General features: G+C 44.6%; 1 protein-coding gene across 5 annotated transcripts in view; it reads right to left on the bottom strand.

Moving 5' to 3' along the window:
- MAPK9 (mitogen-activated protein kinase 9) overlaps nucleotides 1–21269 on the bottom strand; it is a 50644-nt gene extending 29375 nt beyond the window's left edge. For 2 of the 5 annotated variants that reach the window (XR_016444407.1, XM_090064380.1), the window contains exons 1-6: nucleotides 21029–21268; nucleotides 20403–20574; nucleotides 15087–15263; nucleotides 7620–7749; nucleotides 6343–6401; nucleotides 4978–5116 (exon numbers count right to left, since the gene is read on the bottom strand). Coding sequence is in view for 4 of the 5 variants with exons in the window: in XM_090064380.1 (XP_089920506.1) it covers nucleotides 4978–5116; nucleotides 6343–6401; nucleotides 7620–7749; nucleotides 15087–15208 (450 nt within the window). In the remaining variant the exon portion in view is untranslated. Of the gene's footprint in view, nucleotides 1–4977; nucleotides 5117–6342; nucleotides 6402–7619; nucleotides 7750–12999; nucleotides 13213–15086; nucleotides 15264–20402; nucleotides 20575–21028 lie in introns of those variants that run through there. The other 3 variants (XM_090064381.1, XM_090064382.1, XM_090064383.1) reach the window with 3 other exon arrangements.
- Between the last annotated feature and the right edge of the window lie 994 nt (nucleotides 21270–22263).

The raw sequence follows: 22263 nt of genomic DNA, 5'->3' as shown, positions 1-22263 counted from the left end.
GATCAGATTCTCATGGAGCAATTTATTAATGACTTAGATGACGATACCCAAAATTGGGTTAGATGCCATTGTCCCACCTCCTCCCGGGAAGCCCTACAATGGGCTGAACAATTTGATGCGGCTCAAGGAAACGGGAGAAGAAATAAAGGGGTGAAAGGGACAGACTCCACGGCGTGGCGAGTTATAGTAAGCAAAGGGAACAGGCAGGGGAGCCTCCCGGGGCCTACCTGTTTCGCGTGTGGGAAAAGAGGGCATTTTGCCCGGAATTGCCCCCAGGAGGTACAAGTTGGTCCTCCTAAGGACAGGGATCCCCAGGACAATCGCCCGACAGTGGGAGACTTGCCAGAGGTAGAATCAACGGACTGCGGGGTCGGCTGTCATAACCGGGATGACATCTAGCCCTTGCCTGAAGTACAGGCATGGGTTGAAGGAGTCCCAATCCCGGTAGTGGTGGACACTGGCTGTGCCCAGTCACTAGTCCGACCCTCACCCGTTCGGTGGGAACACGCACCCAGATGTACTGGAGTCAGCATGCTGTGCCTCCATAAACAGAAAAGCTACGTTGATCGACGACTCCTGACGGTATGAGTGGGGGGGGCGGGGTCCAGAGGAGAATCCCCGTGGGGCTGAAAGAAGGAATCTTGTATCCGATGATCCTGGGCAGAGATTGGCCCGAAATATTTGATATCCTCGGGCAGCGGAGAAGGCTCGAGAATGGAGTAGGGGGATTGGTCAGCACAAGATGCAGGATGCCTGACAACCTGCAGATCGGCAAGTTGGCCCAGGCTGAACGGTTCCGGGGGGAACAAGAATCAGATCCGGAACTTCGCTCCTTTTGGGAGGTGGACGTCCAGAAAGACAGAGCGCAGGTAAGCCCCCCCCGTTTGCGAAAAATGCATCCCTAGAATAGAAGTAAAGAATGGATTATTGTACAGGGTGAAACGCAGAAGACTAGAAGGGGAGGAGGTGGCACAGTTGATTATCCCACGTGCCTTCAGGGAACAGCTTCTATGGCTGGCCCATAAGCACCCCCTCGGGGCGCATTTGGGGAAGGATAAAACGGAGGCTCGGTTGTCCCAATGGTATTTTTGGCCTCACATATATGAGGACGTGGAAAAGTATTGCCGCACGTGTGAAATATGTCAGAGGGTAAGCACATATAAACCTCAAAGAGCACCACTGCAGCTTATGCCATTGGTGCGGGAACTGTTCTCCCGAATAGCTCTGGACATTGTGGGCCCACTACCAAGGAGTGTAGCAAGGCATCAATTCATCCTGGTGCTGACAGACTACGCCACCAGGTTTCCAAGGCTATCCCGCTGAGGGCGGTGACCGCCAATAAGATAGCGGAAGAGTTGATGAACTGGGTGTCCAAGTTTGGGATTCCCCAAGAGATTGTGACGGACCAAGGGTCCAACTTTATGTCCGCAGTTTTAAGGGCATTATGTACTGTACTCCAGATTTGACATCTTAGGACAGCAGTATATCACCCCCAAACTCACGGGCTAGTCAAAAGGTTTAATGGGACATTAAAAGGAATGCTGAGGCGATGTGCTCAGGAGGTGCCCCAGAAATGGAGTCTGATGATCCCACCCCTCTTATTTGCGGTAAGAGATGCCCCGCAAGCCTCCCTGGGTTTCTCACCATTCGAATTAACGTTTGGACATCGCCCACGCAGCTTGCTGGATATTAGATGGGAGGGATGGGAAGCAGACCCTGGGCCTGGGAAAAAAATAGTACGTCCGAGACCTGAGGACCCGCCTATGGGTGGCCCAGAGTATCGCACTAGCTAACTTAGAGCAGGCACAAGCAAGACAGAAAGAGAGCTATGATAGTAAGGCTCAAACCCGTGAATTAAGAGTGGGACAGAAAGTCCTGGTATTGTTACCAGGCTCCACTAGCAAGTTTTTAAACACGTTGGCAAGGCCCATTCCCGGTGGTGAGGAAAGTAGGACCTGTTGACTTTGAGGTATTGTGCCCTGGGGCCAAACGTGGACGGCAGATATACCATATTAATTTGCTCAAGGAATGGCATGAACCTGAAGGGCTCCTGATCTCCCTGGAGTCAGAAACAGTGGGGCGGGGACAGCCGGTGGTAAGGAGCCCGGATAGTGACCCCAAGCAGGAAGTAGTGCCTCTAGGGAAGCAACTAGGGGCCCTTCAGCAACAGCAGCTAACGGGGCTAGTGCAAGAGTTTCACGACACCTTTTCTGAGCAGCTAGGAAAAGCCGTGTGTGTGGAACATAGGATTATTACTAAGGAAGGGCAGATAGCCCGAGAAAAGTGGCGGTGTATTCCATATCATAAATGTCTGCTGGTGAAGAAGGAGATAGAAAAGATGCTCGAACAAGGGATCATAATGCCCTCACGGAGCCCATGGCGGAGCCCAATTGTACCTGTGGAGAAGCCTGATGGGGGCCTGAGGCTCTGCGTGGATTTTAGAAAACTGAATGCGCTGACCCAATTTGACGCATTCCCGATGCCCCATGTAAACGAGTTGGTAGAGCGCATAGGCCAGGCGAAATTCATTTCAACACTCGATTTATCTAAGGGATATTGGCAGATCCCACTACGGAAGGAAGATCAAATTAAGACTGCATTCGGCACGCCCTGGGGACTCTTTGAATTTAAGAGGATGCCCTTCGGGATTAATGGGGCGGCAGCCACCTTCCAGAGGTTAATGGATTGGGCCCTACCCCCCCACCAAGGGTATGCGGCGGCTTATATTGATGACATTATTGTTTACTCGGAGACCTGGGAGCAGCATTTACGGGCCCTCAGAGCCGTGCTGTCGGAACTGAGACAAATAGGACTGACAGCCAATCCTAAGAAGTGCGCTCTGGGAAAACGAGAGACCCGATACCTGGGGTTCCTGGTGGGACAGGGCCGGGTACGGCCGCTGACGGACAAGGTGGCGATTATCAGAAACTATAAGGCACCAACAACGAAGAGACAGACGCAAGCAGTCCTTGGGCTAACTAGCTATTATAGACGTTTTATTCCTCAGTTCGCGAAAATTGCCACGTCCTTGGTAGAAACAACTAAAGGCCGACAGACGGGAGTAATCAAATGGACCGAAGAATGACGGAGAGCATTTGAAGAGCTAAAAAAGACCCTATGCCAGGAGGTGGTCTTGCATACCCCCAACTTTGCCATCCCGTTTACGTTACAGACAGATGCTTCAGCATACGCCCTGGGGTCCGTGTTATCACAAGAAGTAGACGGGGTGGAGCGACCCATCGCGTACGCCAGTCGCAAATTGAACAACCAGGAAAAAAGGTACTCCACCATTGAAAGAGTGCTTGGCCATTCGATGGGGGGTTGGATACTTCCTGTATCATCTCCTAGGCCGTGGATTTAAGTTAGTCACGGACCACGCTCCACTGAGATGGCTACATACGGCCAAAACTGATAATGCGCAGATAATGCGCTGGGCGCTGGCCCTTCAGCCCTACCACTTTAAGGTGGTCTACAAACCGGGGAGAACGAATACGGTGGCGGACTTTTTGTCCAGGTGTGAAGAGGAACAACCGGGAGCGTGTAAAAATAGGGTGGAAAAGGAAGAACAAATAGAAAGAACTCCTAACGGCGTCTTGAGGGGCGGGAAGTGTGCAAGAGCAGAGGCGCTAGCAATCCCTGAGACTTGCGGGGCGGGGTGCTTACTCACCTGTTACAGGTGTGCAACAGGGCCAGTTGGCATAAAGGCCATGCCGGAACGAAGGAGAGGGGAGGCAGAACCGGAAGAGCCGGGACAGGAGACGACTGCCACCCGCACGTTCTGGAGCCAGGGTAAGGCCCAGAGAGACGGGACAATACGGGGTGGTAAGCCCTGATGCTAACAGGGAAACCAGGAGGGCTGGGAGCGTCTGGCCCCGGCCGGGACTGCTCGGCGGGAAGCCCTGGGATGAGGGCAACTGAACCGGGCAGCATCGTGTCCGCGCCATGGGACTGAGGAGTCCAGGAGGGAAAAGGCCCCAGGCGGGCAGGAAGCTCCCTTACAGAGGGGGAAAAAGGAGACCGTGAACCAGCAAAGGCGGGCTCTTCTGGAAGCAGACTCGGGAGCTCGGAGCCCGCTGCTCCCGTCAGAAACAGTGGGTTCGGTCCGCTCTTTACTGATTTGTTTTGTTGTTTCAGGCCTGGCTTCCCAACAGAGGGGAGACTTGGAGGGCAACACTGACACGCGAGTGTCGGACATCCGTGGAGGCCCAAGCGAGGGTGTAGGGGTGGAAAGAGCCCTCAATTATTTTGGACCCTGTGTGACCAGAAGTCTCATTTTTGGATGTGTGCATGTCAGAGAAGTCACTGAACCAAAGAATCATCGAAGTCAAGGCAGGCAGGTTTGACGCGTACGGCTCCTAAGTGAGTACGCTTTCTGGCCAGGGATTATTGGCGGGACGTGCACAGACTGGTGGACGATTGGACTCGCTGACACAGACACCCTGGTCATATGGAAGAAATTAAAATGCAAGAGTGGGAAAAACTGGAACTCAAAGGGAGCAGTACTGGTCATGTAAACTAGGCACAGCAAACAGGACAACAGGGGCAACACAAACAGAAGCATAGAGAGCCTGTGAAGGGTTGCAATATCATAGAGACCATTTATAGATTTTACTTTTAATAGTAATATTACTGTAGTGTATAATTTTAAAAGAATTTTTAAAACAAGCTATTCCTTATTCTGTCATTACAGAGTTTACCTTTCGTACTTTTAAGCTCAGTTTTTCTCTCTCATTAATACAAGCTTTAGTCTTTTTCGTAGTTTAGTGTCAGTAGTTTCATTTAACAGTTTTTAAACTATTTTATCATCTGCAGAGCTAGTTTGCTTTTTTGAAGGCTTTGTTTGTGACATGACTGTTTATCCTTGAACTAATATATATAGAAACTGAACACCACTTGCAAGATAATAGTGAACGCATTTCAGATAAATACTACCTTTAAGACAGAGATTATTAATATCAGTGTCACAACACTACCTACTCTGTGGATGATACCAGCTGAATGGAGGTGCTTGATACCACACAGCATCTGGTACAGAAGGTAGGACATTCTTTCATGGTCCAATTCCATATGAATAACTTGACACAAGTTAGCATCCATCAGCTCCATAACTAAATACCTACAATGTAGGGGATCAAAAAACATTTTTCACATCAAGGATTTTAAACCTAGCATGAGAACAGATTTAAATAAGAGATCATGATGCACATCACTGATGTAATGAGTGTCAGAATGTTGATAAAGGAAAAAAATATCGAATGGTATACATTATTTAAAGTTTGAAAATAATTTAAAATAATTTTTGGTAATTTGTTTAAGAACAATAAAAAAGGAAGAAATGTACAACTCTGATATAACCATGAATTCTGCCAAACACAACGCATAAAGAGACTGCTAGTTTATGTTGCTTGTCTTGATGGACCCTAAAATCAAATTAAATTTACATAGAAATTGCACACAAGGAGAGAATATAGTGAAGTGTATCAAGCTGAGATTTCTTTTTACTGTATCCTAACTTAACGTAACAAAACTCTGGAAACCATGTTATATAATAAAAAGTAATAATTCATTTCCAGGTTAAAGTACTATCCTTTTTTTAAATCAGCAAGAGACTGCAGCCCCATGAATATTTAGATTAATAAGTCTTACTGCCACATAAAAGATCTAAGTTAAGAAATATATTCAGGTGGTATTTGATGCTGAAGTTATTGGGGGCTTCAGCTCAGAAAAGGATGTCAGGTTATCCATACTGAGTTACTAGCTAAGAGACAAAGAGTAATTACAGGAATCATAGACAATCTGGGCACGGCCCCACGAGAGGGAACGTGCGTTTCCCCAGGGACAAACAGCAGTAGTACTATGTGCTGCAGGCTGCTTGTTCCTGAGAAACACTGGTGCATGTGCATTCTGGTGCATGTCACACTACGCTGAGTGGGGTAGGGGAGGCTGGAGCTAGCACCTGGGCTAGCCCCAGCAGTCTCACCTGGGGGCCACCAGAGGCTGCAGCCACAGCAATCCAGCAGCGTGACGCCTACTTGGAAGCCAGAGCATGGATCTGGCTGGCCAGCTTCTGATTCTGGGTTGTGTATGCTGCCACCACATGCGCCACCCTGCTTTTTTAAGGTGCAGGGTTTTCTGACACTGGGATCTCCCCCCACCCCCTCCCGTAGGGAACACTTGCATGTGCAGTGTGCGTTCATCTGAACGTACCCTTTTAGTGCAATCTTATTATAAGCCAAATTATGCCCCCAGTACCATGAACTTTCTAGGGGTGCAAAAGGTTAAAATGCAATCTATGACTAATTCATGCCACGTTTCATAGTATATTAATCCCCTGATACTTACACATCTTGAAATTCTTCTAGTGACTTCTGTGGTGTAAATACATTTAATAAACTAATTATCTATAAAAGACAGACAAAAAGTTAAAAAAAAATTCATTAATATTTACATAAATTAAATGCTAAGTAAAATATAAGAAGCAAGCCACAACGTCACTTCAATATGAAGTCAAATGCATTCATTTTAGAATTCAGACATTGCTTACACTGTCAATTACTTGTCACTCAGAAGCTAGTTTCACTCTTGAAGTTGTTATTAACGTGCTTGACTTCTCAGTTCACATATATTAGCACAACACAGCAGCAGTGCTGAAGAACAACATTTGAACTTGTACATTTAAAATAAGGTACTAGAAAGCATAGATGAATTTCTCTTTCCCCCGGCAAACCAAAAATCTTTTTTTCTGAGAAAAGCAACCTCCTTGTGTGTGTCACTCAAGAGTCTGTGTAAATTATAAACATTTTTTTTAATCTTTAGAACAAAGGCTTCTAAACAGCACACAGATTGGGCGGATGCATCTCTGTCTGCTGCTAGGTTTCTGGAAATTTTCCTTAACATTACTGTAATCCTTTAATTACTACTTCAAGAAAAATTACTCAAGTCAATTTTAAAACTCTCATCAACCCTAGAAGGCTTTGGATCTAAGTCTTAAGTGCCTAATCTTAACCAGCAAGTGTTTCTAGGTCATTTTAAACTTCTACATGTGATATATTTTTCATAACATTCACAAAACTTAGCAGTTGTGTAGTAACTTTTCACAAGTCACTATATTTGCCTCTAAGCAAGCTACAATTCTTGTCAGTTTGCTCTTGGCTCCAGTTCTCTTTTTTAAACAAACTGAAATAGGGAAGGCAGTAAAATAGACATTTTGACATGGTTACATATGAGCTTGACCAAAAGGCAGAGTACTAATCGGATTGCACCTGTAGTGGAATAAGTCCAACTTTATGCTGGTCCAGTGACTATACTGATGGATTATACTAGTTTAAACTATATTGTTGCAAAATATTCCTTCCACCTTGGCCCCTCCAACCCACTACATGAAAAAAAGCCACGTGTACAAACTTAAACCTATGTTGTCCTTAAATATTACAGCTTACTGTTTCATTCTGACAAATGTCAAAGTTCTCATTATAAAGGACTGTGCTACCTATAACCAATTCAACAATTCTGACACAACCACCTTTGTCCATTATTTAGATTACTTTGACTCACCCTTGCTTATGACTAATAAGAGCATTATATGGAAAATAATTACATTCTTAGGAAAAATGACTTACGTTTTTGTGATTGACACATTTTAAAAGAACAAGCTCTCTGTAAGCTCTTTTTGCATGTGTTTGATTCTGAAAAGGACGACTCAGCTTCTTAACAGCAACATTTATCCCAAGGACTGTATCAAATGCAGCACTGAAAATTGAGAGAATAAATTTAAGCTGAAGCTTTTGGGGAAGAAACAAATCAAGGTCTGAAATCATGCACATCCACAAAGCTGGAGATATTCATTTAATTTTTGTTCAGACAAAGACAATTGAAAGAGTCTGCACATTCTTAGACAGGCATAAGCGTAAAACAAAAGCTCTGCACACCCCTCGTCCAAGCCCAAACACTTACTACCCTAAAGTGTTAGTCAAAATTAAGTTAAGCAGAAGATATGGTAGTGTGGCAGCTTATAGACCAGGGGTGTCAAATATATGGCCTGCGGAGCCATTGTATCCAGTCTGCTGGGGTACTAGAAGTTGGTCATGGGACCTGCTCCAGAGCTTGGGAGTCCTGGACTCAGCCGGTGGGGGTGAGCAAGAGCTGTGACACAGACCTGCTTGCCCCACTGCAGCTGTTTGGCCCTGTGACTGCTGGACTTATGCCACCACCATCACTAAATTTGCTGCTGTTGTTGCTACCCTATGGATCCAACCTAGGAGAAGTCTCACAGTCCAGATCCAGCCTGGGACCTCAAGTAAGCTTGATACTCGTTACAGAAAATCATCAGTTTCTGTAGTCTACTGTGAAGGAGTGGGGCCTAGGAGCAGCCGTGTACTCCCTAGCGCCCCCCCTACCATCACTTAAGGTGGACTCAGCACCCTCTGTTTCTCGCCCGCCATGTCTTTGATGATAATAGGTTTAGATGGGAGGCTGCCTTTACCCCCTGGTGAGCGGTGTGAGTATTACTACCCCTACTCCGTATGGGATGCCTCAGCGCACCCCTGCCTTAAGGGCAATGCGTGCCTCCTCCCCTTCAGCACGCCCCAAGCCTCGCAGCTGTTCTCTGGACGTTGTTTGGCCCCTCGCCCTCCGACGCCCTCTCTGGCGCCCCTTCGGGCCTATCACGCCTGGTGCCCCTCTCTGGCACCCCCGGGCTTACCACACTCTTGGCACCCCGAGGCTGTCCCGCCCCGGCGCCCCTCTCTAGAACGTCTATTGTTACCGGCGCCCCGGGCCTGGCACGTAGCCGCCGCCCTACCACCGGTGCCCCTGGGCCTGGCAACTAGCCGCCGTGGGGCTACCACTCAGCCCGCTGCCCCCTTCTGGGGCCTATGCCGCGCCTCCCCGCAGCTGGGGCTACAACCCCCACACACCGAGCGCCTCTCCGGCACTCGTCTCGCCATGCCCCTACTCACTGTGCCCCTGCTGGGCACCGGGAACCCCCAAGCTACTGCGGAGCCCCCGTGAGGCCTCCTCACACCCCTACAGCCTCACCTGGTCCTCCAGTATAATCATAAACAAACCAAGCAGTCAGCCAGCCGGCTACAACGTAAAAGGCCTACCGGCTTACAATCCCAACTGCGCAAGGGCCGACTCTCAGTCGCTACCGCTGTCCGGGCTCTCTCCCCCCTCGCATCATTGCAGCCAGTCACACTGCCACCACTGACTGCTGCTCAGCTCTCCCACAGAGCCGCAGCTCCTGCGGCTGCCAGAGGGGAACTGTTCCTGGGCCCAGGCCTGAGCTGTTATAAAGGGCCCGGCCCTGCCCCCTTCTGGTCACCTGACTGGCTGGTTACCACAGCAACCCGCAGCTGCGCTGCCCTGCTGATTGACAGCCATCCATTTCCTTTACTTAAGGCACAGGACTCTTCAGTGCTCCTGTGACATCTACAAAACGTTATATCACAAATATCTAATCCTGAGCTGCAGCTGCCTACCTCGTCATAATATCTGATGAAGTAGGGCTGCCCTATGACAGCCCATAGATTCATAATGTTTGGGTTGGAAAGGACCTCAGTAGATCATCAAGTCCGACCCCAAACATCCCTATGAAGTCTCTAATGTACCAAACTGCACTGCCTTCTGCCCAACTTCACGCTAACACAGCTAACTACCTGCCTCTAAGTTAAGGCAACCTTTCTGGAAACAAAAACATTCCTGGTTGCTTAATTTGAGATAAGTGAGTCTCTCACATAGTGCTGTTGACACTACTTCCACAGCAGGTCCATTTCTAATGCAATCATTAACTACAAGTTTCTAAAGTCTCCACTTCAGTCTAGAGCTCAAGTGCCTCAGTGCTTCACTCCCTGAAAAGTGAGATCTCTGTAAGAGTGCCATTGGCAACATAAAGGTGGTTTTTGAAACTTGGAAGACATGATAAATACATTTATAACACAGGTCACCAACTATGTTCATTGTTCTTAAGTCTCTCATTACATTAAATTACAGATTTAATAAATAAAAAGACTCACACATTTTAGGAAGAATTCACACATTTTGGGAAGAGAGGTTTCCAATTATAGCCTCAAACTAGCTTTTACTTCTTTGTGACTTCTGTTCCTTCCTAGCCTCCATTTTATGAGCACATTTTGCAAAGGAGGCTTGTTTCCAAGAGCCACAAGTATCTAATTCTCAGCTGCAGCTGCCTATATTCATGATCAGACTAAACAATGAAGAAACTAAGTATTAATGCACAGGTGTTATTCATAAAGAACAGCCATATACTCCAAACCCAGGCAGCAGTTCCGATTCTCTCGCTCAGAAGAGTGTAATATCATTCAAACTCTACTTCGACTGTTTACTTAGTGGTGGAAAGAAGAATACAGATATGTTCAAAGCTGTTAGGAGACGGGCTTTCCTTCTCAGAGTACACCCAGCAGCATGCTTAAGAATGTCATAACAGCACTGTATTCCTGTACAGAACAATCTTCCCGGAGGTTGCATCAGTACTTTGAAATAAAATAGTATGTGCTCTGCTTATGTGAAGTCACGGCTTCCCCTATCAAGAGGAGCAACACTACTGAAAAGCAAAAATGAGATTACAACAGGCTTCTCTTACAAGAGGAAATAAGGTAAAAACACAGCATGATTGCCCTGGTTCTATGACTACAGCCTACTTAACCCATCTCAGCATTTATACAAAATGACATATTTATAGATCTGATCTGTGCAAAGCCATCATTATCAGGTCATTTCAGCCATTTGTAGGATCAAAGCTTGAATACCTATACAAAACAGAATATGAAGTGGGAGCAAGGCAATTCAACAGATGGTTTAAACCTACTACTTCCGGTACAAAACTTTACATGTTTGGTGTTTGTTCATATTTACCTGACCAAGAAACCATAAAATAGTATGTGGAAAGTTCTATGCATGTCAGTTCTTTGACCTGTATTTTGAACTGGTTCAAAATGCCCAAAACTGTTTAACAGCAAATGCACTGGAATGACACTGTGTTACCAGTTCTCAGATTCAGCCACCAGCTGTGAGGCTGACCTAGTGGCACTGCTTTAGTCAGAGATCATTTGGAAATGTACAGCAAAATCTCTCAAGGAGGGAAGTGACTCAGTAGCGAGCCTATAACTCATTCCCTGTCTGTGAAACTGAAGAGAAGTAGCCTTGACATCATATTAGAAAATCAAGTCGTGCCTGCTGCCATCACAACCTAAGAGAAATAAAACTATACAGACTGCAGAAGGAAATGGATCAAAGATTTTATAATTAACCAGTCTAAAAGAATATTTGAACTTAAGTGTGATACAGAGAAAAATCAAGAACTTCAGTATTAAAAAGAAAAAAGCTGCAAGGCCACAATGCCTATTATAATCCAGTGTTCATTTTCAAATGCTAGATAATTTGGAATGTGTTCCTAATAAGAAAATTTCATTACATAACCTCTAAGACCACTGTGCAAAATGTATTTTCCCTTTCTTGTGTCCCCAAATTCAAGTTCCGGATTTCAGAGGAATTGTCAATAAGAAAGAGTGTTGTGTATATCTTAGAAGAAACGAAAACTGCTACACATAAAAACATTATTAAAAGTGGATTTATTTTACTCATTTGAGTTCCCTTACCACTTTGTTACTAATCCAAACACCTCCAAGTAAATTTTCTTCCAAATTAATGAAAAGCTTATGTTTATCATTCAATATCAGACAAGAGTTGTCTGGCACAAGATTAAGGTTACACATCTATTTGTGCTGTTTGCAATGTTAATCTAAATGAAAGGCAGTTACAGTTAGGGCACCAGCACTGCAATAAAATCCCACATTTTCCTTTCCTTGTTTAGTAAATCAGAACATGTTCTGCAGATCAGGAATACTCTTGTAGTACCAGGTGAAAGATAATTATTTTCTAATAATTTTTTTAATCAGTTACAGTAGGAAGTGCAATAACTTTAAAATGTGGCATTGAGCAAAATTTACATAGACTTCTACGGAATTCCATCTGATGCATAAAACATTCAAAGTAACAGTTTCTGCCCCTGCATAACACACGCACATTTTAAAAATCCAAGGGTTTAACTTCCTGCCTGCTCTTACCTATCTTCTCACTAGCTATTTATAAGTTACTCCTTTAATAGTCAGATTCATTTCATATAATTTTTGGAAATTTCATGCACAACAATTAATTTGCACATTGACAATTTCACACTGACTCTTCCCAAAAAAACATTTGCCAGAAATCGCATGAAATCCTGAAGGTCAACTGCAGAGCCAACAACACGAAGTAATTTACTACTGTGTTGCTCTGGTTACTATTAGGCAAGCATAGCTCTTCTCAATTGTGTCTTTATGAAATGTAGAATTTCCATCCTCATGATTAATTTGGTGTTGTTTCTTTGCTCTCAACTAGTCTGTGAAGGGTACTGTATACAATAAGCTTATTACATTACATGCCTAGGGATGATTCTCAGTTAGGTGTTTCTTCAACAGCAAATTACTTTGCTCCCACAGACAAGTTAATTTTAGAGAACTGAATTTAAGTTCTTAAGGTGTCTATTCTGTTTTGAAAAACATAGAATAATTATTTTGAACAGCTTGCTCAAGTACAGCCATTAACAAACTACAACATCTTCCAAACAGATAGAAGTAGGATATTCCAGATCATGCGCGCTCTCTCACTCTCTCTGAAGGGGCTTGATACAGGAATATTTGGGGGTACAGAACAAGTTGGGACACGGAAAGTCAGGGTCCAGGCTAGGAGAAGAAAATCAGGACGTGTAGGGAAAGAGCATTTGGGGAGAAGAGAGAAAAAGGGCCTCAAAGAAATTCAAGGAGATGTAAAGAATCTGGTAATTCAGTCACATGTATACAACGTGTGTGCGTGTGTGTGCGTGCGCGCACCCCAGAAGCTCAAATGCACTAACAGTCAAAAGGTAAAAAGGAAAGGAACCCTGGTGGGGAAATTTTATGCTATCTAAAATAAAGTACAGGGACATGTAACCAATCTCCTTACCTAAGGCTGCGAAGAAAAGCAAAAAGGCTCTCCAAAGATACTGAGATTTTTGAGCCTGTTCCAGTCTTTGTTTTGTATTACAGGCACTGAAGAACCAGGATCCTCCTATCAGCAAACATCAATGGACCTCAGGACAAATACGTTACTCTTATGTATTTTAATATCAACCAAAAGGGAAAATGGAACAAAGTTAACAGTGATTCCTATAAAATTTTGGGAACCACACAGTGCTCCACTTCACATTTTCTGAAAGTCTGATGAACTTCATGTTACTTGCAGTTTAAGAATGGATTTTGCATCAGCATAACCCCAAATAAGTTTCACAACTAGACTGGATTTTGATACGCTATGAAAGGTCTTTCTAAAATTAACATCGTAGTTATCATTATTATTAAAATGTTTAAAACATTAGAAAAAGAGTAAAATTGTTTCATGGGAGCTGCTATCTTCCCATAAGTTTGAGACTGACATGTGTTCTCTCTTGAAAATTATAAATGTTGATTTTGGCAAATTTTTGTTTCACTGTAATTTTAGTTTCTTTAATTTGTAGATAGTATTTAGAGGTTTCAGAAGATGCTGAAATACGGTACACTTCTAATTTATAATCAGCTGCTCCTTAAATCAAGTATACTCAGAACAAACCATTAAGTCAGATCATTCTTTGTCTCTCCCTACAGCTTGACCTCATCACTGACTTGACCTTGAGGAAGCAGTCTGGTTTGAAACAGCAGGGAAGTGGAGCAGATCAAAAATGCACCATTTCTAGAAGGAGGAGGGGAATCATTGCCATCTGAAATTCCCACATGCCATCTGGTACTAATATAAAAGGAATCAAAATCAGAACTGTATTGTCAGAAAGAGTTATAATAATATACCAAAGCTTTCCTAAACACTAATATCTAGTGACTTCATACACCCTGCATTTAACATGCTATTTTCAAGGAAAAAGAGGGATTTTTCCTCTAATTTCTCTGACTTACAGCCTATCAACAGCTGGGCAATGGCCTATTTCATGAAATAACTAGAGTGATATCCACAGCAGTTGAAAAATTGAAAATACAAGATAATAAATAAATTTGTTCTGTGTGTGTATGAGGGGATGAAAAAATTTAAAAATATTTTTATATAACATTTGATGTGAGAACCTGCCATTTTTTAAGGAACTATGTTACAAGAAGGTCAAAGACATGGGCAGATCAAGTATAAGAAACTGTCTTTTCTCAGAGGAGAGAACTGTAACATAGTTTAATTACATATTAAAAAACACTCCTCACTTCAATTTGAATTGTAAAAGCACAAAAATGCAGGTAGGATTTGAAGTATTACAGCCTTAAGACCATCTATAAAGTCAGGGCTAGAGTTCTTAGAGATGCCTCCAGGTACCAAGCAAGCTTTGCTCAAAAAGAAGGGGTTGAAAGGTAACCTGGGTGGAGCAGACAGTGGCAGCCTATTAAACATTTGAAGTTTTACCTTTAGCTGGCCCAAAGCTGTGGAGTTGTACAAGAGACTAAGGTTCAAGATCAGACTAATGATTCTCATGTCCTGGGTCACTGGAGGCTGGACACAAAGTTGAGGTAACACAGCAAGGCAGACAGCCAGCCCAACCCCTCACATAGCATCCCTTTCTAATTTACCCATGGAGTGACAGTGACACCGATTTGCCTCATCCTGCCAGAGAGGAGCCAGGCACTGCACTGATGGCTCCTAGAAATGAACAGGAGTGATCAGGAATAAAGGGGAGAAGAAAACAGGGAACCATGTTGAAGGGACAAGTAAAACCCAGAATCTCTCTCCCCATCATAACCTTACACTGTAACTTCTTACATTCCATATGAGGTTATGAACTAGAAATTAAAACCAAATGGTAATGAGAAGGAAATCTGCTGCCCATTTAATTTACGGAAATACCTAAAAATTTAGTTTGGTTTCCTAAAAATCACAATTCCATATTAGGCATGACAACAAACAGGTATCGGAGAACCTATTTGGTTCACAATCCTGTAGCAAGAGATAAAAGCATTACAGTTAAGTGCTATAAGTGCAGTTCTTTAAGCGGTTTATGTTTAAACAAAGCGTGTATTACTCACCAAACAATGCCCTGAGCCCCAGATCCTATGGGCTTCAATTGCTGGTAACGTTTTAGTACAGTGAATGTTGAGTCTGCGACTTGAACACTGTAAAATTGACTATCACATTTATTCTCACTCATGATGCAGTGTCATGTAGTTTTTTTTCCCCCAAGGACCTGGTACAGTTTTCAAGATCTTTAAACACAAAGAGATATTGAACAATTAGCTAAACAAGCAATTCTAAACAAAAGCGTTAAAACCTTTTCAATACATTCTGTGCATCAGTATTTTCCAATACACGTTGTATTAAATTATTTTAATCTGCAGATTTTTTGCACTATTTTAGCTTATTGCTAGGTAGAGATAGACAAACTGGCAAATATAAATGGACTGTTCATTACATGGAACTGAGATTCAACCAGTGACCTTTAAAGGGGAGAATATAAAACCTAAAGCTATGGCTATTATGCTATTCTATGTTGTATGTGAGTACACTACTTCCTGTAGTATTTGGTAAACATTCACATTTGCATGCGTCTTTCAAAAGCCAGCAACACAGATGAGGAAGTCAACAGCAGAATGAAAGACAAGAAAAGCTGAACGGGTGGCAAGTTGGAAAGCAGTAAGAAAAGACAAAACAGGGAGAAATGGAAATGAGACAAAACAAGAGCTGAAACTGCACTTGGTGCGTGTGAAATGTGTGTAGAAGGAAAGAGTCCTCAGCAAAGGAACTCAAGATGATCAAAGCAACAACAGAATGTTTAATTTTGCTGAATGCTGGATAGAAGTGAAATTGAAGGAGAAGGTAGCAGTAATCCAGCCAAAATAGAAGCCTGGCATGAACATGGGTTTTGGCAATATGACAAAGAGGAGCCAGGGGACTTCAGAAACATTAGAGAGAGGAGCTGTAAGGTCTGGCACTAGCCTGGATATGACGGCAGAAGAAAAAAAGAAGTAACTCCAAAACTCCCAAGACTGAATGAGGTGGAGGATAGTTATATTGCCAAGTGATTGAGAAACGGTGTGGTAAGGGAGAGTGTGGGAAACAGTTTGGGAGGAAAGTTTCATTTGCAGTTAAGAGGCAGCTGAAATTCATGAAGAGTTACTAATGCAAAGAAATTTGAGTCTGGACAAAGAGAGAAAAGGCAAATTAAAACAATGGTCATCAAATATTTTATAGCAGTGGTTGGCAGGTTTTTTAGGCTGAGAGGTGGGGTGGCCCAGTTTGGGTCAGAGGTGGGCAGCCAGGTGCTTGGACTCAGCTGCCACTGCCACTTTTCCCATATGGCAACAAGGGGAAAGCCTCCCCACACCCAGGTGCTTTTGCCTGCAGCAGCAGGGGAAATCAACTGCTGCTGAAGCCCCACATCTGTGGGCGACATCAAATGGCTCTGTGGGCCATATCTGTCCCTAAGCCATAGGCTGCCCACCTGTTTTACAATACGGACCAACCACAGATTAAGGAAGTACTGTCTTGACCACCCTCAACTATCCAACTTCCATTGCTCAGCTATGCAACAGCTATGTAGCAACTAAAGCATCTCGTAAATGGAAAAAAATAGCTGGAAAATATTCAGTGTACTTCTGATACCTTTTAGTGTGATTTAGCAGATGCAAATGAAGAGTGTTTACGCAGCAGAACCAATTAGATCTTAGTAGAAACCAACAAGCTTTTTGTATGCCACTGATAAGGCATGGACTACAGTTTGTGAACCAGTACATTTGGGTATCTTTATCATGCAGGTACTAAGAGACTCTGAGTAAAATCCTTATCTCATTGAAAGTCAACATAAATTTGCCTTTGACTTCAAGGAGTCCTGGATTTCCTCCTCAAGAGAACAGATATACTGGCATTTTCAAGATCCCCAATTCTCTTAAATTCCTCTCCTTCAAAATATAAAACTTAAAATTTTACTATGTTATTAACATATATAGAATATACAGAATGTACAGTGTGGCTGAGTTAATGCTTCTAGAATCACAACAGACAACTATAACAAGCAGATCTTTGACATGAAATTTGGAGAAAAAACAAATAAAGAAAGGAAAAAGCAAACAAGAAAAAAGAAACCCAAAATCAAAGCCCACTGTTGAATTCTTCGATTGGTTTCTTTTGCTGTTGATCAATATAAAAAGGCCTTATTTCTTGCAAGACCTATGACTACAGCTACCTGACAGTCCAATATGAAGCTTAATTATGGTTAATGTTCTATGAAAAAAAAAAAAAAAATCGCATTATGTGAAAATCATAAATATTTGGGTTTTCTTTAAAAAAGACCTGACTTCTCATACTCCTTTTACCCTTCCCTTGGCAAAATAACCACCCCCCCACACACGTGTCATAGTTCTATAATGTTGACCATGGAAAGAAAAAGTCTTAAAACTTAAGATGAAATGATAACTGTCCTTTTTCTTATTATTCTCTTTGACCAGTAACATGAGTGCAAAAGGAAGAAGCTAAGCTACAAACCCCTGCCTACCCCAGCCCATATACTGGGGTATGAAAGTCTCCTTTTTCTCCAGCCACTATGCTCCAAAGGGCCAGAGGAAAGACAAGGTTTTAAACTATACCCACTCCACTCCAAATCTTCATTATTTTACTTAAAAGGTAAAAGAGTTAACAACACAGGACTGCAGGTCTGGTTTCCCATGCAAATGCTGACAGCTCAAATCTCCGTGGCCTTTGAGATATGTAAAGAAACTGACCTAAGCACCTGCTTGGCAAGATGAGCCAGGGTAAAGAAAGGGTTACCGAGCAAAGTAAAGATCACAGCTGCATGTCCTAACTACAGCAACTGTCTGAGTAACAGGAATGGGACAGCTGTGCTATTTTATGCAATTCCCCAATGCAGGACATGAAAACTATGTTTGGGAAGGGAAGGAAGTGAAAAGTCTACAGCCTCCTTTGCCCTTGTCTTCACAAGGGAGACATAGTGTTGCTAACACTCATGAAGAAAATGGCAGCTTAGCATTTTCACATAAGTAAACAGCTCAAGTTAGAGACTAAAATCACCAGCCGGGTAATGTGACTTTTTCACATGGGTGAAAAAACATAAGCTTCCTTCCTTGGGGCGGATTTTACCTTGAGTTGAGGATATATTTTTTGTATTAAGGACAAGACTTAAAAAAAAAAGGGAAGTAGGAGGCTATCTGAGCTAGCAGTGCTCTCATTCTAACTGAGTTTGATTGCACAAAACCATACTAAAATTATTGTCATATGGAAACCAGGATAAAGACTCTTTGGGCTAAATCCACACAGGGATTTAGGTGTTGTAACATATAGCACCTTAATAGAGACTACTGCAGCAGGGTGCGGGGCCCAGGGCAAATTAGCCAGTGCAGGGCCCAGATGCTGGAGGGCGGCCGCTCTGTGGGGCCCCCCCAAAGTTTGGGGCCTGGGGTAGTCACCCCGATTCACACCCCTGCTAATTCACAGCCCTGAGTTATGGCAAGGTTCCCCATACAATATATAGGGAAAGACAGAGACCTAAAATAAATTCATAGAAACAAGCAAGCTGTGTGCAATGGAAAGGCCAGGACCAGGCAGAACCTAAGCCAAGGGTAGTTAAGCACCTATCTCCATGCAAGATTCTCGGTTGGGAACTGTCTCACTGAGTTAGCTGTCTGTACCAGGTCAGCCCTTTCTTATGAAAAATACAAAAGACCTTCCACTCCTAAATAGGACAATCACCTGAGAGATGTGAGCTGTTTTCAAATTCCATTCTGCCAATACAATGCCAGTTCTCTCAAATTCAAGGACCCTAACCCTAACCACAAGGTTATCTGATATTCTTGAGTGAGACTCCACCAGTATCTCCTAATGAAGTTAGGAGAATATGAAGTCCCTCACAGAGCCCAGGTCTCCCACATGTCTCATGACTGCTCCTAACCACTGTGCTATGAAGCTGTATTTACTTTTTCTCTCCTTGGCCAAATAAATGTTTAATTCATTATGCAAAGCAGAACAGCTGTGAAAAGATCTTCAAATATTTACAGTTAGAGCCTCCTCCTGGGCAAAAGCAGAGGTCTAGATCTGGCTTCACGCTGGGCAGAACAAGGATTCAAACAAGGTATCTGGTTCTCATAGGAATACTGGACGCAACTGGACAAATGAGCAAGAAGACCTGACCAACAGGTAAGCTCTGAGCTTGTCTAATGGTTCAGGCCCTGCAGGAATAAAAAATCAGTGGGGAAATCACCTAGATCCTCTTTGTGCAGGGGTACCAAGCTGCTTAGCAACAAGAAGACACTTTTGTGCTTGTCTACTACACTTGTGCTAGACACTTTAGCCACTTGCATGGTTAGAAAATTTTTTTGCAAATGCTGATGGTGCCTGCATATCAACTTACATGCTCAAGTTCCTTTGTGGATCTATCCTCCTTTGAATGCCTGACTTTGGGAAACTGGCCTTTATTTTGACTATGGTCCACGAAAGCCAAGGTATATCAATCAAAAACCTGACTATAGTATCACATACGCCACAATATGAACATAATGTTTCACATCACTAGATAAAAAGGAGCCCTCCGGAATTTAGAAATAAACCTTCAATTTCAGAAAAAGGTTTTCAGCACCTAGTATCATGATTTTACTTCATCTAAAAAGGACCAACACACAAACAGAAAACAGGCATCCGTCCTCCGAAGGGTGGACAGCAGCAACAACCCCTTTACAATGGGAATGCAACACACCTTCATAAATTAAAAAAGCTGCAGGATCATAATTTTGACCCAGCAGCCTTGTGTTAGTAAATTAAAAACAGGCACAAGATCAGATGATCCCATTTGAAAGCCATTTTGTTTGACAGAGATGTACGTTACATGGAAGATGCCGAACTTTAGCCAATTTTGGATGTAAAGCTTCATTGCTGAACAAAGAAAGATTTCTACACCTCCCTGTCTTTCCATCACCCGACACCCCCAGGGAAGGATCCATGCTTGATCTGCGCATCGAAAAGCAACTCCCACCCCCAGGAACGGACTCCCACCTTCAACTTCCTCCATGCAAAATGAAGTTTCTTTCCTACCTATGGGGACTTTGTACCATCTTGAATTTTCCCCGAGCCCGAGGAAGCTTGCAGAAAAAGACTGTTTGTTTTTTTGGGGGTTTTTTGGCTATTGCTTAGGCGGTCAAATGAAAGGTGTCATCTCTGAACCATGAGTTGCAGAGTTTCGCATTTCTTTTTGTTTTTACAAGCGCCGGTGACAATCACAGGAGGACTTTTATGGACTGCATGGCAAAGACGGACAACAAAACGCCATGAGCTCGCGAGCACGTGACGGCGTACACGCGTGACCCGTAACGGCAGGGTTGAAGCAGCGCTTCCTTACTAACCAGATGGGATCCCTGTAGATCTTCAAGTCACATCGGCTTACTTCGGAGACAAGCGGGCTACTGCGGTTTGGGAAGCGCTGCCCACGCTGCTCGGGACAAGGCGCTTCGACGCAGGCGACGGCGACGATGCAGGGGAAGGACGTGAGGGTGAAGCCCCAGGTTGAGATTCCGGCTAAGAAGGAAAACGAGCAAAACCTGCTAAGTTTATCAAGGCAAGGATGATGTCCCCGAGATGAGACGTGGGACCCGTCCCCGATCCCTACACCTGCAGCCCGGCAGGCGCAGAGGGACCCTTCTGTCGGCCCCTCGGGCAAGCCGAGCGCCTGTCCCCTCCGCGGCACGGACCGGGAAGGACAGGCTCCCGGGTCCCCATCGCCCAGGCGGGGAAACCAGCCTGCCGCAGCATCCTCCGCGAGCCCCAGGCACGGGCGCCGGCGTCCGCCCCGAGGCCCCTGCCAGTCTGAAGCGGCGAGGGCGGCTCCCCAACCCCTTGGGCCGCAGAGCGAAGTGCCCCGCGGGGGGCTGCAGGCCGCGACCGGGAAGGGGCGGCGGGCGGCGGCGACCCCGCGGCTGAGGGAAACTTTGCACCAGGCCCCGCCCCGCGGCCTCCCCGCTCCACGCCTCACCGTGCGGTGGCCTGGCCAGGCCGGGCGGGCGGCGCACGGGTGCCCGCTCCGCGCCTCCGGCTCGCAGGGCCGCCCCAGCCACAATGGCTCCCCTGCCCCTCGCAGGCAGCGCCAGGCCGGAGCCGCTGACGGGCGCGCGCGCCGTCTAATCGCCGTGCGGCGCCGGGCGCACTCGGCCAATCCGGCTGGAGGCGGGACCGCCTCAAGACACTATATAAGGGAGGGGACTGCAGTGGAGACAGGGCGGCTCCGGGTCGGGCTGGGCCTGAGCGACTCGAGCTGGTGATGTCAGCGCCCACGTCAAACTCTCCCCATCTTGGTGACGTTATCCACGTCAAACTGCCCCCAGCTTGGTGATGTCACCACACAGTAAGTGCACCCACCAAAGGGTGGGTTATTTACATGGCAAATCACCGTTGTCAGCTGAGGTGATGTCATCCCCCCATCCAACTGCCAGGCTGAGGTGAGGCAGCTCACTCCAAAACACCCGGGTGACGTCACCCTCCTCCATTAACTGGGTCACGTCAGTGCCTCTTGCCCCGGGGCTCCTGGCCCGCCATGGCAAGGAGCAAATGCTGGACGGGAGAGCGAACGGGGTCTTACCGGGGTGTTTCTCCCCTCTTCCGCTCCCACTTGCAGGTCTCCAGCATTTCAGACCCAGGAAGCGCCAGTTCAGAGGCTGAACCCCAAGTCCCATTTTTATTTGCAAAACATAATCTTTGTTTGTAGCTTGAAGGAATGAATGAGCCATGAAAGCTTTGAAGGAAATATTTGAGCCCCCACAGCTATTCCTTCTTCCATCCAGAAAATCTCAGTAACATGTCATCTATGCATTTCTTCCTTTTTCCTATACTTTAAAAACTTCTATTTTTGCTTGTAGCCCATTTCAAAAAGAACTGAACCTATTCTTTAAACCCAAGTAGGGTACTGTTTCCCATTTATTTATTCTGTCCTTACTTAGGATTTCCTATTTATTCTCTCCTTTAAGATTTCCTCATGTATTTATTCTATCCTTACTTGAATTTAATAAGTTATAAATTAAAAAAACAAAACTAAACTGCTTCCATTACTTTACAGTCTAGTCTTAGTACCGCATTTCATTAAAAGGCAAGAAAAGGAGTAGCTCCAAAGAAACAGCTCTCTCCAGGACTAGCCAATAACACCTCAGCTTTAGATAGGGATGCATATCATATTTTACTGTGGTTTTTTACCTTTCAAAGCCGCCTTTAAAAGAA

Source organism: Crocodylus siamensis, chromosome 10 (genome assembly GCF_052110815.1).
Source record: "Crocodylus siamensis isolate JL-2025a chromosome 10, ASM5211081v1, whole genome shotgun sequence".
Lineage (NCBI taxonomy): Eukaryota > Metazoa > Chordata > Crocodylia > Crocodylidae > Crocodylus > Crocodylus siamensis.
The sequence above is the reverse complement of the archived record's forward strand: the minus strand, read 5'-3'. Positions and strand labels throughout refer to the sequence as shown.